This window comes from Mustela putorius, unplaced genomic scaffold, assembly GCF_011764305.1.
Source record: "Mustela putorius furo isolate JIRA1106 unplaced genomic scaffold, ASM1176430v1.1 tig00000281_pilon_pilon_pilon, whole genome shotgun sequence".
Lineage (NCBI taxonomy): Eukaryota > Metazoa > Chordata > Mammalia > Carnivora > Mustelidae > Mustela > Mustela putorius.
The window spans coordinates 15,352,657-15,367,557 of NW_025421343.1; the positions used below are offsets into that span (position 1 = coordinate 15,352,657).

At 44.3% G+C, this 14,901-nt stretch overlaps 2 gene segments (V, D, J or C); one reads left to right on the forward strand and one right to left on the reverse strand.

The window, feature by feature from the left end:
• Positions 1–14,901, reverse strand: part of LOC106004692 — a 253,961-nt gene that overhangs the window by 16,350 nt on the left and 222,710 nt on the right.
• Positions 11,019–11,667, forward strand: LOC106004811. The segment is given in 2 exon segments: positions 11,019–11,129; positions 11,336–11,667. Coding segments are annotated over 2 exon segments (366 nt in total).

A 14,901-nucleotide genomic window follows, 5' to 3' on the forward strand; every position in this document is an offset into this window, starting at 1 on the left:
AGCCTGATCCAGGACTGGATCCCCAGCCTGGGATCATGACCTGAGCTGAAGGCAGACACCTAATTGGCTGAGCCATCCAGGCGTCCCAAGGTGGACAGTTTATAAATAACGGAAATGTAGGTCTCACAGTTCTGGAGGCTTGGAAGTCTGAGATCAAGGTCCTGGCAGATTCAGTGTCTGATGAGGTCCTACTTCTTCCATGGCTGTGGTTTCGCTGTGCCCTCATGTGGTAGAAAAGGGATGGGGGCTCTCTGATTCTTCTTTTATAAGGGCACTAATCCCATTTTTGGGGGCTCTGCCCTTATGACATAATCACACCCAAAGGCCTCCCTCCAAATACAGTCACCTTGGGCATTAGGTTTTCAACATAAGAATTTGTGGGTCGAGGAAGGGGATGGAGAGGAACCTGAGTCCTGGGGCAGCAGTTCCATCCCTGAACCCCTGCTCCGGGTTCTGTGTGGAAAAAAAAAAAAAACACTCCATCATGTCATCAGGCTTCTCTGGTTAGATTCCAACCATGGGTGATCAGATGAAATTTCAGCTGTTACAACTTTCCATTTTTTTTTTAGAGGTTTAATTTTCTTTTTTTTAAAAATTGTGTTATGTTAGCCACCATAAAATACATAGTCACCATAAAAATTAGTTTTTGATGCAGTGTTCCAAGATTCATTGTTTATGTACCACACCCAGTGCTCCATGCAATAGGTGCCCTCCTTAATACCCACCACTAGGCTCACCCATCCCCCACCCCCTCCCCTCTAAAACCCTCAGTTTGTTTCTTGGAGTCCACAGTCTCTCATGGTTCTCCTTCCCCTCCGATTTCGCCCCCTTCATTTTTCCTTTCCTTCTCCTAATGTCCTCCGTGTTATTCCTTATGCTCCACAAGTAAGTGAAACCATAATGATAATTGACTTTCTCTGCTTGACTTATCTCACTTACCATAATCTCCTCCAGTTCTATCCATGTTGATACAAAAGTTGGGTATTCATCCTTTTCGGATGGAGGCAAAATACTCCATTGTATATAAGGACCACATCTGCTTTATCCATTTGTCTGTTGAAGGGCATCTTGGCTTTTTCCACAGTTTGGCTACTGTGGACATTGCTGCTATGTACATACTCCATATGTACATTGGGGTACAGATGGCCCTTCTTTTCACTACATCTGTATCTTTGGGGTAAATACCCAGCAGGGCAATTGCCGGGCCATAGGGTAGCTCTACTTTTAATTAACTTTCTAATATTTTCCTTGCATCGAGGATTGTAAGTGAGTTTCATCTCTACCTTTCTTTATGTTGAGTCTTTGATTTTAGTTTCAAGATTATCCTAGTCTCATGACATGCTTTATATTTCTAAATAATGGTGGTTTGCCCTCTTTTACTATTTCCTGGGTATGTTTTTTAAAATACAGAGGGTTTGTTTGTTTTAGGTTTTGGCAAAACTTAATTAACCATACATTTATCTGGATCTGGACGTTGATTTAAGCAGAGTTACTGTGATGGAAGTGTTTAGAGACAGCCAAGGAAGTTTGAATAAAAACTGGCAATCAGGTAATATTAGATTTACTTTTAGTTTTGTACCATAGTAGCATAGTAGTTATTTAAAAAAGTCTTTATCAGTTAGCAATGTACTAAAATTCTTGACTTTGAAATACTCTTCTGTGTGTGTGTGTTTGTGTGTGTGTATGCACCCTCGTGCACGGGTGTGTGTGCATGCGGGGGTGTATGTGATCTATCTTTTTATATGGTTGGCCATTTCAATAGACATTAAAAATGAAACTAAATAGAAAGGAACTGTGTCACCTTGTCGACTGACTCACCAAAGCCAGAGTGCAGTGGTGAAGTTCTGCCCGTAGATGGCAGTGTTGTGTAAGCCAACACGCCTACATTCATCTAATGGGTCTTTCAGGGATCACTGTTTCTAAGTAGGAAGTATTTCTAGTATTAAAAGCCAGGCCAGATTTTATTGCTTTTAGACAAAAAGTCATGGAAATAGTAGAAAAGCAAAAAAATCAGGTATAGAACAATCATAAATGATTTTTAAAATACGTGATTTATAAGTATTTAGAACTCTTACAGAGAATTTAGGTAGAACAATAAAATAAACCCCCCTCTAAATATATTACCCCTATATAAAAATTTGGTCTCTTTGTCTCTCTCTCTCTCTTTCCTTCTTTCTATTTCCACCTCTATTTCTCCATCTCATCTACCTATCTGTATTTTTAACATACGTATTTTTTATTTAGCATAATTGTATTATATGTATTATATATAAAAATATATAAACATTTTTATATATGCACTTTTACCAATGCATTTTTGGGTTTGATATTTTTAAGTTATATTTATTTATTTTAGAGAGAGGGAGAGAGAGAGTACAAGCAGAAGGGGCAGAGGGAGAGGGAGAGAATCTCAAGCAGGCTCTGTGCTCAACACAGAGCCTGACAGTGAGCTCTATCTCAAGACCCTGAGATCATGACCTGAGTCAAAACCAAGAGTCAGATGCTTTACCAACTGTATGACCCAGGTGCCCCCTTTGGACCTTGATTTTAGAAAAGTATATCATAAAGACCATCATTATAGTTAGTATAGTTCTATCTATAGAAAGATTAAGAGATTTTTTTGACTCTAACAATAAGCTGTGTTCCTCAACCAATATCATTGTATTTTAACTTAAATTGACTTAAGTTATCTAAAATTGTTTTAAGGAGATGCTGTAGAATATGATGTATAGAAATAACACAGTCCCTGTCACTAGGCCAACTTGGGTTAGAATCCTTTCTTACGTGATTATGGACATACTCCTTTTTCTTTTTTTGTGAGCTCCAATTTTGTTATTTTAAACATTCTTGTAATATGAGCATTTTTGTGAAGTAATAAAATCTAAAATAAGACCGTCAATGTAAAAAAGCTAGTTTCCTTTCTCAGCAGATCAAGATGACTCTAGAATCTGTGCACAAGTTACTCTATTTATACCTTGCTCCTTCTTCCCAAAATATTTGGGTTTAATTAAAAATTTGTAATGAAGTTAGAAAAATAAGAACAAAAAGGGCAGAAACCACATTGAGATAACCATAAAGATAAAACAGGTGTTTAATGATCCAAAAAGACAAGAAAAAAAGATTGGATTTCATTAAAAGTACAGTTCTGCTCTTCTAAAGTCACAGGTATGGAAATGAGAAGAGAAGCTGCCCGCTGAGAAACCAGTCATTAACCATAAATGTGAGAGAGAAATTGTATGCAGAATGTACAAAGAACTCTCGTGGTCAACAGGAAGAAAACAAACACGCCAACAAAAGCTGGACCAAAAATTCTGGGCAGTTTCCTATAAGCTTAAGTCTATACCCACCTTGTGACTGCAGTCCGTTACTGGCTCTCTAAGCAAAATGCAATCCTAGGTTCACACGGAAACCTGGACCCAAATATCTACAGCAACTTCATTCGTAGGAGTAAACAAGGAAACAGCTCAATATCTCTAAATTGGTAGCTAGATAGGCAAACTGAACGCAGCACTAAAGAGAATATCCTATTGATGACACATGAAAAGCTGGGGGAATCTCAGTGCATTCTACTAAGTGAAAGAAACCAGACTTGAAAACCTACACCCCATATGGTTCTGCTTCTGTGACATTCTGGAAGCGGTAAACTAGATGACCAGAAAACAGATCAGCAGTTGACTGGGGCTGGGGAGAGGGAGGGTTGACTACAGAGGGACTCAGAGGAACTTTTAAGGGTGATCGGTCTGTTCTCTGTCTTGAACATGGTTGTGGTTACATAGCTGTGCGCTTGCCAAAATTCATAGAACCATGCACTAAAAAAGGTGTCTAGTTCTACTGTATGTAAACTATATGTCGGTAAATGCCATTAAAATATGCATGATTGTGCATAAAAGCTGATGCTGAGCTTCTTGGAAGCCAATAAAAAAGAAGGAAATGGTCCAACTTACATGCTTCTATCTACAAGACAAATTTCCCGTTCTCAGTGTGACTCAAGGTGTTCCTAGTATCAAAGTTGAAGACAATTTCTCTCTTGGTGACATAGCATAGGAGTTGCACAATGTATAATATTCTAAATAACTCCATAGAAAAATAAATAAATAAATAACTTCATAGGAATTACAAACGTGGATTGCATATGACTATTTCCTGTACAGCTGTTCACTGTATATAGAGGGCATGAGGTGGTAAGGTTGGTGTGTGGCCTGGGAATCCGGTGCACTATCCACCCAGGGACCTTAGAGGGATTTTTCCTTGGTGAATGCCCCAGAGCCAAGGGACCACCCCTTAGCCTTACTTGCTTATAATCTCCTGCTGTTGTTTCAGCCCAGGATGGATTCATCCTCATGCCAGCCCAAAGGCTAATTTATTCATTTATGACCAAAACCCTAACCTTCCAGTAACCCCGATGGTGACATTCTCTGGCCAACAATGGCCTGCTGGTCATTCCCAGCAGGAGGAGGCATCGTGAATTGGCATATCAACACAGAGATTTGATGAGAACACTGTATTTTCTGAGCTGAGTGTGATCCTGGGTAAGCCTTAGACTTCTGAGACGTAGGAATAATACCTCTTGTTTAAAAGGTGCTGTGAGGAGTAAATAAAATAGTATATATGAATTACTTAGCATAGTGCCTGGGCATGTAATAAGTTCTTAGCACATACTGATTCTTTAAAAAAATTTTTAAATTTATTTATTTATTTATTTGACAGAGAGAGGGGGAAGCAGGCCCTCTGCCAAGCAGAGGGCCCAACACGGGGCTCGATTCCAGGACCCTGGGACCATGACCCGAGCCGAAGGCAGAGGCCTCAACCCACTGAGCCACCCAGGTGCCCTGCACATACTGATTTTCACTGCTTAGCCTCACTTCCAGCAAATTTGCAGATAGGTGGTTGAACAATAGGTCTTCTGCATTATTCTCCTTTGTCACCAGAGTAATCTTTAAAAATGAGGGGGCGTAGCTAGATGTAATTATTCCCATTTAAAACTCTTCAAAGATTTCACATTGTGGTTTCTAACTGCATGTTCTCCTAGGCCTATACCGGTGTTCTCATTTTTGGCCACCAGGGTCAGAATCTCCTGCGGAACTTTAAAAACTACTGATGACTGTTTTTCACCCTGAGAGATGCTGATGAAATTGGTCTGGGTGGTGACTGGGCATTAGGACTTTCTTGAACTCTCTAGGTGATTCCAGTGCAGTATGACCTGACCTCTCTCTACTGTCTAACTGCCTGTCTTCCCAGCGCCTCCTCCCCCTTCCTCTCCAACCACCAGGTTTCCTTTCTGATCTGTGTGTTGAGTTCTTTCTCCCTTAGGAAGACCTAGTGCTTCCTCACTGAGCCAGATGCTACCAGCCCTTCCATGCCAACCCCAGATTCCATCTGTTAGGTCAGAACATGGTGTCCTCTTTTATATCAGGAATCTGGAACTTTGGAGGGCTGGGAGTTGAACAGTTAGGATCTTCTGTCACTGGTTGTACTTGGAAACTTGTGCGTCAGTAGGTATCAATCATAATAGTCACAGGGCTAATCTGGTCTTCGCAGTGAGGATGTGTAAGTCCGTGGTATTCAAAATTCATCTAGCTCTTTGGAGCCCTTTATGCAGGATTGGAACCAGAGTAAGGCAGGTGAGGCACCAGCTTCAGGCACAAAATTTAAGGAGGTACCAAAAAAAAAAAAAAAAACCCTTCAGTAATTCAGATAAATAACATTTTAATGCAATGTTTAAAAGTAAAAATGTATGCAAAAAATCCACGATGAAAAAGAATTGAGAGGAAAGACTGGATCTATCTTGTGAATAAAGAAATATCGATGGGGACTGTTTTATTTTGTGGCTATACTGTACTCGAGAGAAGTTAATTCTGCGTGCTTTCTTGGGTTGTGTTTCTTAAACTAGGGTGATAGGGATTTCCAGAAGGGTAGAATTTGTGAAGAAAATGTTTTGCAGTAAAATGCAAATGGACCACTTGTGGGAAGGGGTGCAAAATTTCTATGAAAGATTAAAAGAAGTCAGACTGAAAGCTGAGGAAATGTTCCCTCGGAAAGTTTTAGGGTGAGTCCTCAGAATCCTGGAAGATCCTCATTTTATTTATTCTGCCACTAGGTGGGGTCAGTGAAGTGGGGTGACGTGATGTGGTCGTAGAGCTTGTCATTAAAGAACGTAAGAGTACAAGACATTTGAATTGGAATAACGTGCAGATTAGCTTGTGACTGTACTTGGCTGCAAATGGGAGGGGGACTTGAAATAATGGAAAGAGCCTAAAGTCTGATGAACTTCGTATAATGACTTTACGCAAAACTTTCTTGGCCAAGCACCTATTCCCTAGTAAAAATGAAAATGCCGGGACAGAGGAAGTGTAAGGTTATTTCTAGGTTTAATATTCTGAGATATTTCAGGGGCACCTGGGTGGCTCAGTCGGTTAATCGTCTGACTCTGATTTCGGCTCAGGTCATAATCTTAGGGTCTGGAGATCAAGCCTTGTGTTGGACTTCCCACTCAGTGAGAAGCCTGCTTGGGATTCTCTCTCCTTCTCCCCTGTCTCTGCCCCTCCTTCGCCACTCATGATCTCTCTCTCTCTCTCTCCCTATTAAAAAAAAAAAAAAAAAATTCCGAGATATTTTGAAAGACAAAGGCTCCTGAGCAATCTTCCTCTAATATGTAATGCATGAATATGACCAGCAGAAGGCAGCAAGTGCCCGCAACTCTCCACCACCCTCTGCCCTGTCTAGTTTTTCTAAAGTTGTAATCTTCCAAACTTTCCACCCGCCCAGGGAGGAGTTGTGGTCCTATAAGGGACACTGTGTTCAGTTCAGCACCTGGGTGGCTCAGTGGGTTAAAGCCTCTGCCTTCAGCTCAGTTCATGGTCTTGGGATCCCGGGATGGAGCCCCACACTGGGCTCTCTGCTCAGCGGGGAGCCTGCCTCCCCAACTCTCTCTGCCTGCCTCTCTGCCTACTTGTGATCTCTGTCTGTCAAATAAATAAATAAAATATTTGGGAAAAAAAAAAAAAAGAGCCAGTCCTGAAAGAGATTCTCCTTTTCTTTTTTTAAGTTTTGTTTTGTTTTTACATCTGCAAAGTAAAAAGACATTTTTAAGACATTTTCTTGGCTCCGGGATTTCACTCTCTCTTGGTTTGGCTCCTGTCTCACTGGCCACTCTTTCTCTGTCTCTTGTCAGTTCCTGCTTATCTCCCTCACCTCTCCACATTACCTGACAGGGCCTGGTCCCTGTTCCTCTACTTACACTCATGGCCTTGTGACCTCACACTGGGTCTGAATTCACATCCATATCCCCGACTGGTTCCCTGAGCTCCAGACTCTCATATCCATTTGCCCAAGGCACATCGCCATCTGGAGTGCTAACAGCACAAAATCCAGTATGTCCAAATCAAAGTCCTGATACCTGTCTCCTCCCCCAAAGTTGCTTTTCCTCACCTTTCCCAACCTCAGTAAATGACATTTCATATTTCTTCTTGCTCAGGTCTTTCATTTTTCTGTCACTTGTCACATCCTGTATGTCATCAAAATGTATTTGTTCGACAGTTACAATACGAGCAGAATCTAACCACTCTTCCTACGGCCATGCCAGGGTCTCCTGACTAGATTACCAAGAAAGTGGACATGTCCTGGGCTGGATGCAAGTAAAAAAGGATGTTAAAATTCAACTTTTTTGGCATTTGCTTTGTAAGATGCCCTAGACGTCTATAATAAGGTAAGTATCAAGTGGGTGAGTTTCTTACATTCCCTGACTCTGAATTGCTTCATGTACCCATGGAATCCAACTGCTTCTGCTGTTCTCACCTTCTTTCCCTGACCTTGCTACTTCAGGCATACTGAGGTGGCTACTGAAAGGCCCTGTTTATCTGGGGTCTCATGCTTCTCCCCTTGGCAAGCTCGATCTGTGTGCCCATATGCCCTGGGTGTGACTGTGGAATTTTGCGGACGGCTGGTACGATTTTCCCCACTTCTTGTTTTTTACCAAATCAATGAAGATAATAGTGAGTGTCCTAGACTCTAAGATCTTCGAAGTAAAACATTTGTATTACACGTATAGAAATTTTGATTTAAAATCTGCACTAAAATACATTCGCTCGTTCTAGAAGAGCCACTGTGCTAGTTCTAGTCATAGTTTGAGTCTATGCCTTCTTTTGTAATTCAGGCCAGGCCCATTGCTCAGAAGCAAGAGCTCAGAAGCAATGGGCCTGGCCTGAATTACAAAAGAAGATTATCAAAGAATACTCACAGCTTCACCGTATAAAATTGATTGGTGACCAATTAATATGCTGGGACATCGTGTAGTAGGTAAACTTCTTCTGCATCCGCCCCCCGCCCCCCGCCAATGCAGAAGGGAGGCATGGCGTCTCCATTGGGTGGGGGAGTCATCGGGGACCCAAATCTGCCCGATTATTGACTTCAGAGATGAAAAGCCTCGTGGAGAGGCGATAGGGGAGAGAATTTCAAGCAATATTAAAAAGAGCCAATTTGATGGGCTGGCATGATTCCTTGTCCCCTGGGGTTAACTATTCCGGTTTTCCTAAGAATGAGGGTTTCTCAGGGGCTGGGATTTCAGTATTAAATTCGAGAAAGTTCTGTGAAAACCGGGACACTTGGTCTTTGTACGACTCTGTGCTCTTGTGGGGGAGGCCGAGGTTCCGGGAAGGAGAAAGAGACGGAAGTGAAGACAATCAGTTCTCTGTGACCCATAGAGAGCTTTGAGAAAGGAAGAGAAATAGTAAGAATGGTCCATTGAGAGGACATGGGGGGAGATAGAAATGAGTGTCATGTTTGGAATTTTTACAGTCTTCAGTGGTGGGACATGAGTTGCATGAAGAGTGTTATCAGTCCGTGTCCTCCAGAGAAACAGAACTAGTAAGTACGCACGGAGAGAGAAATTTTGAGAATTGGGTGTGTGGGGACTGGCAAATCCAAAATTGGCGGGCAGGCTGGAAATTCAGGGTAGGGTTGATATTGCAATCTGGAGGTCGAAATCTGTATGTTGACAGCTCGGGCCCAATTTCTATGTTGCCTCTTGAGGACGAATTGCTTCTCCTTTGGGAAGCCTCAATCTTGGTTCTTAAAGCCTTCAACTGATTGGATGAGACCCCCCCCACACACACACACATTGTGGAGGTGTTCGGTATAGATAAATGTTTTTGTGATTTGTCCCGCATCACTGACCACCTGGGCCTGCATATACACAGGTGGGCTAAGGAATGTTATTTGTGACACTGGCGCTGTGTGAATGACCTTGGGAGCCAACTGTTTAAAATATATTGTCTGGCCTCCAGGAACAGCCCCTCTGTTGTGGACGTCAAGAGCTACAGCCTTGTCTCCCATCCCCTCCTGCGCCAGGCAGGGCTGCCCCCCGCCCCGCCATGGGACAAACTGGACATGCTGCTTGCTCCAAACTGCACGTAGATGAACAAATGTTTAATTTCAAACCCTATTATTTGCCCTATAAATATGGCTCTTGTGGGAATGGTCCATTGGAAGTGTCCCCTGAGGAGAGGACGCTCCGCCCAGGCCTCTCTCAGTCGGGACTGCGGCCTGTGTGTCTCCACCAGGCTTCCCAGCAGCTGAGGTGGGGTGTTGTAAGTATCCAGTATGAGGTAAAGTGGCCTTATTCTCATTTTTGCCTACTATTCTCTTCCTGTATGTGTAGATTCCTTTTCTCCTCTGTTTCTATTTTTTTTTCTGTAATAATAATAATAAAGTTTTCTTTCCTTTTTGAAGCAAAACAGGTCTGTGGTGAATCTTTTCTGCAGCATGGGAGACTCTGTGTTGTGATAAGGGCTACTGATGTAGATGTAGATGTTCATCACATTAAAAAATAACTTGGCAGCAACATTTAAATGGGCATTGACCACTCCACTGGGCGTGGACACATAAAATTAACCATCATCAGAGGTAAATGGAGGGGTGGAGTGATGGGAGAATCGACCCTTTGTGAGGGTGAGGTGTGGATCCCCAGGCAGAGTCTACTTGATACAGGCTCCGTCTGGGTCTAGGAAATGGCTCATGTCATGAAGCAGTGCAGCAGCTATAGGGACCCATGGAACAGCCAGGGTGCCACCTGACAGAGGAAGCCTCAGGCATCTGCCCCACTCAGAGGAAAGATGGCAGAAGTTTTGTAGCTGGACTTGCAGTGCGCCTGAAGCCTCCACAGCCTCTGCCCTCCTCACCGAGACTGCGTGTCTTAAGGGAATCCCACCCCTGTCCCCTTCCCTCTGCTTAAGATGAAACAGTAGGAGGAAGAACAGGTGCAGGGAAGTTTATATGGTGCCCAAGCAACCCTGCGCTGACTTCTCAAACCACTGGAGGGAACTGAATTTTCTTGAAGGCACCTAGATTTCACTCATTGGTTAATTCAACACAAAACAGAAATACTGAACTGAAAAGATAGAATAACTGAAAATCAAAGCTCAGAGTTCCCCTAGGTCCAATGAGGGTCCCATATGTCTCCCCAAGGGAGGAAATTCTGGGTCTGTCTTCCATCTCTCATCTCTCTGGACATTACACAGCTCCAGGACCCAAGCTTAAGTGTTTGCCACGTCCTTACCCATCTGCAGGAGAAAATGGTTTCAGAGCTCCATGTTCCCCAGTCAGCGGTTTTATAAAAAGCTGGGCCCAAAGCTCTCCCCTTTCTTTTTGTGACTTCCAATTCTTTTGCCCCTCCCTGCCTCCCATTTTTTGTTTCCCAGCATGTTTTTTTATTTTACCAGGGTTATTGATATGAAGAGCCAAGCTCATCATTTCTGGACACTGAACCCATTTAAAGATATTTTTAAATTGACAATGGAAGCTCTTCACTCGATCTTGTAGCAGTTTGTCACTTTAGAACTAAGTTGTTCTCATAGCTTCTGAGTTGACTTTCATGTGTTCCTGTCATACAACTCTATTTTGGAGTTATTTTTGGCTCCTTACATTTCCACTGGGCACTTTCACAACCCACTGCTTGTGAGATTTGCTTCTGTTCCCCCTGACTGCTTTGCATAAGCCCCTCCAGGCCCAGACCAGAGGCTCAAGCTATATAAAAGGAGCCTTTGTTACTTGAGCTGAGGTGTGTCAGGCAGGCAGGGGGAGCAAGATGACGTCACAGAGGCAGGTCCTCCTCTGCTTGTTGCTGTGGGTCTCCGGTGAGAAACTGAAAAGTGCCACAGTCCTTCTGGACTAGTGTCATTTTAAATAATTTTTTAAGATATATAATGAGAAACACTGGTTATTTCCAAAATAGACCCAATGATGTACTGCCATGTGGTACCATTAGGAAGCACGTTTGCAATGACATATTTCAGCATGAGGGGGATAAACTGTGTCTGTATCACCATTTTTCTGATTGCAGGTGTCCATGGGGATATCACGATGACTCAGTCTCCAGGCTCCCTGGCTGTGTCTCCAGGTCAGCGGGTCACCATAAACTGCAGAGCCAGTCAGAGTGTTAGCAACTATGTAGCCTGGTACCAGCAGAAACCTGGGCAGTCTCCCAGGCTCCTCATCTATTATGCATCCAGCAGGGCCACGGGTATCCCAGACCGGTTCAGCGGCAGTGGGTCTGGGACAGACTTCACCCTCAGCATCAGCAACCTCCAGGCCGAAGATGTGGGGGACTATTACTGCCAGCATCATTATAGCTATCCACCCACAGTGCTTCAGCCCTGAACACAAACCTGCTGCTCGGGGCCATGGGTCAGTGAGGCTTTGCTGCACCAGCTGCTTCCTCCCTGCTCAGCCCTGAACATGTGCGTTCCCCTATTTGCCAGAGAAGTCACTTCTCCTGACATACTCCTTGCAGGGCTTGTAAGATCCCAGCAGAAAATGAAGGGAGTGGACTTCTCCTGCATCTCCCCATACCACTTTTTTTTTTTTTAAAGATTTTATTTATTCATTTGCTAAAGAGAAGGAGGGAGCACAAGCAGGGGGAACAGGAGGCAGAGGTGAGAAGCAGGCTCCCTTCTGAGCAGGGGGCCCAATGCGAGAATCCATCCCAGGATGCTTTGAACTCTCCTATTCAGAATCCCCCCTATGGAAGGTAGTGTCCCTCTCACTTTTTCCTCCCATGGGCCCTGTTTCCCAGCCTTCCTGGGCAGAGTCCTGGACATTCATTTCTGCTCCGGCTCCTTTCCTACCTCCCTTCTCTCTCTCCCAGGTGTACTCATTCTCACAAAGGCAATTCTCGCATTATTTTTTTCTTTTTGATTTTATCTATTTATTTATTGCTGATGAGGAGGGGCTGAGAGAGATGGCAAGACTTTCAGGTAGACACCCTGTTGAGTCAGACCTGACGCCCGCTGTGTCTCACACGCCTGAGATCATGACCTGAGTTGAAACCAAGAGTCAGACGCTCAACAGACTGAGCCACCCAGGCGCTCTGATTCCCTCACTCTTCAACCCTGTCACTTTAGGAACACAGGATACTATGCCTCAACACATTTTTCACCACTTGTCATCTTTTCCTTTAAAGTCGTCCCTTGGGCATTCGGGTCCAGGACCCCAGGACCATGGCCTGAGCTGAAGGCAGAGACTCAACAGACTGAGCCACCCAGGCATCCCTGAGATCCCGAGATGCTCAGCATTGTAATGGTGGAGAGCTGGTCATGATTTTCTATTTTTTTTTATTTTTTCAATTTATTTATTTTTAGGAAAACGGTATTCATTATTTTTTCACCACACCCAGTGCACCATGCAATCCGTGCCCTCTATAATACCCACAACCTGGTACCCCAACCTCCCATCCCCCCGCCACTTCAAACCCCTCAGATTGTTTTTCAGAGTCCATAGTCTCTCGTGATTCACCTCCCCTTCCAATTTACCCTAACTCCCTTCTCCTCTCTAACTCCCCATGTCCTCCATGATATTTGTTATGCTCCACAAATAAGTGAAACCATATGATAATTGACTCTCTCTGCTTGACTTATTTCACTCAGCATAATCTCTTCCAGTCCCGTCCATGTTGCTACAAAAGTTGGGTATCCATCCTTTCTGATGGAGGCATAATACTCCATAGTATATATGGACCACATCTTCCTTATCCATTCATCCGTTGAAGGGCATCTTGGTTCTTTCCATAGTTTGGCGACCGTGGCCATTGCTGCTATAAACATTGGAGTACGGATGGCCCTTCTTTTCACGACTTCTGTATCCTTGGGGTAAATACCCAGGAGTGCAATTGCAGGGTCATAGGGAAGCTCTATTTTTAATTTCTTGAGGAATCTCCACACTGTTCTCCAAAGAGGCTGCACCAACGTGCATTCCCACCAACAGTGTAAGAGGGTTCCCCTTTCTCCATATCCTCTCCAACACATGTTGTTTCCTGTTTTGTTAATTTTGGCCATTCTAACTGGTGTAAGGTGATATCTCAATGGTCATGATTTTCTGATGGTGCACCCAAGGCATGGCCAGGAGAGTGACTGATCAATATTGGGTGGGGAGAGACAATTGGAGGAGAATCAGCCAAACAACTGAGAGAGCAGGTAATGGAAGGTCATATACTGAGTACACTGAAACCACTGCGAATTGTGACAGGCTGTGAGAGGCTGTAGGAGGTGGGAACTGAAATATTCCAGAAACCGGGAGAGACTTTGGGGCTGATGTTTGTCTGCAATAAGGAATGATACTAGGAAGGAATGATACTAGAGTGGTGTAGTCTACCTATCTTGATTTCAAACACTGTTCTTCCACTTTATGGGCAGGCCAAGAAGTCTAAAAGTGGCTGAAAGGGGTGACAGAAGCTCGGTGAGCAGGCTGCTGGGGAAACACAGAAGACAGGGTGGGGGCTACTGTGAATGTCAGTGGTTTGGTGGGTAAGCGTCGGGGGAGAAGGTGTCCAGGTGGTGAGTCCTTTATCTTTCCCATCTTCTATATTTTTTGTTTGCCTCACTCTTAAACCTGCTTTGCTGTTCTTTCCAAATTTAAAATGTTTTCTAGTGACAAAAGGAGGCTGCTCTTTGCTCCTGGTTTTGCACTAGAAGATTTGTTTTTTGATATTAAAAATATGTTGGGAAGAGAATAATGTGCATTGGTTCCAGCACAAGAATAGACTGAGATATAGTGTTGTCTCCTTCCTGAGCTGTTTTTTTCTGGATAAAATTTGAATGGCAAAGTCAGGAAATAGGAATGCTCAGCAGATGGAGACTACAAACATCTGGTAGAGAGGAGGTTCTGCATGGGGACGGCTGTTGGAGTCAATGGGAAGCAAAGTAGGAACCTGAGTGGAGAAGGCCAGACTGGGGCTGTCATGACTAGCATGAGGGCTGAAGTCTGATGTGGGGTTCTGTCATTGTGACAGTACATCCTGATGTTGTAAGACCGAAGTCAGCCATATTGTCTTCATCTTGCCGGCTGCGGATGGTAGGAGTCAAGTCTGTCCTAGAGCTGCTGCCTCTGAATGGGCAGGCACCCCACTAACTCACGTGGAAGGGAGGTAAATGAGGGCCTTTAACCCCTGCTGGTGCAGGCCAAGCAGTGCTTCCTGGCCGGGCTCTCACTGGTCCTGCAGCTGATGGAGACTCTCTCCTGGGGAACCGCCAGGGACCTGGCAGCTTGGGAGAGTGTCATGTGCTCACCTGAAGCTGCCATCAGAAGCACACTGGGCTGATGCAGAGATGCTGTGTTTCTGTTAGAGCCAGAGTGGGTTTCCCAAGGTGAGGCCAGGCCCTAAACAAGCCTGTGCGGTTGGTGGCATTCATTTCCTGTCCCCTCCCAATACCACTCTTCTCAGGGAGCATGAGGGTCCCCCTGGGGACATTTTCTCGCCTGCATCATAAGAGCAGGAGCCTGCGGAACTGGCACCATCAGGCTGCCTCTTGCCCTCCCAAGGCTGCTCATACCTTCTCCGTGGAAAAGACCCAGTGAGCAGCATCAGGCCTGTGGTGGAGGCAATAGGGGTGGGAGGTTGATGCAAATCCCCAT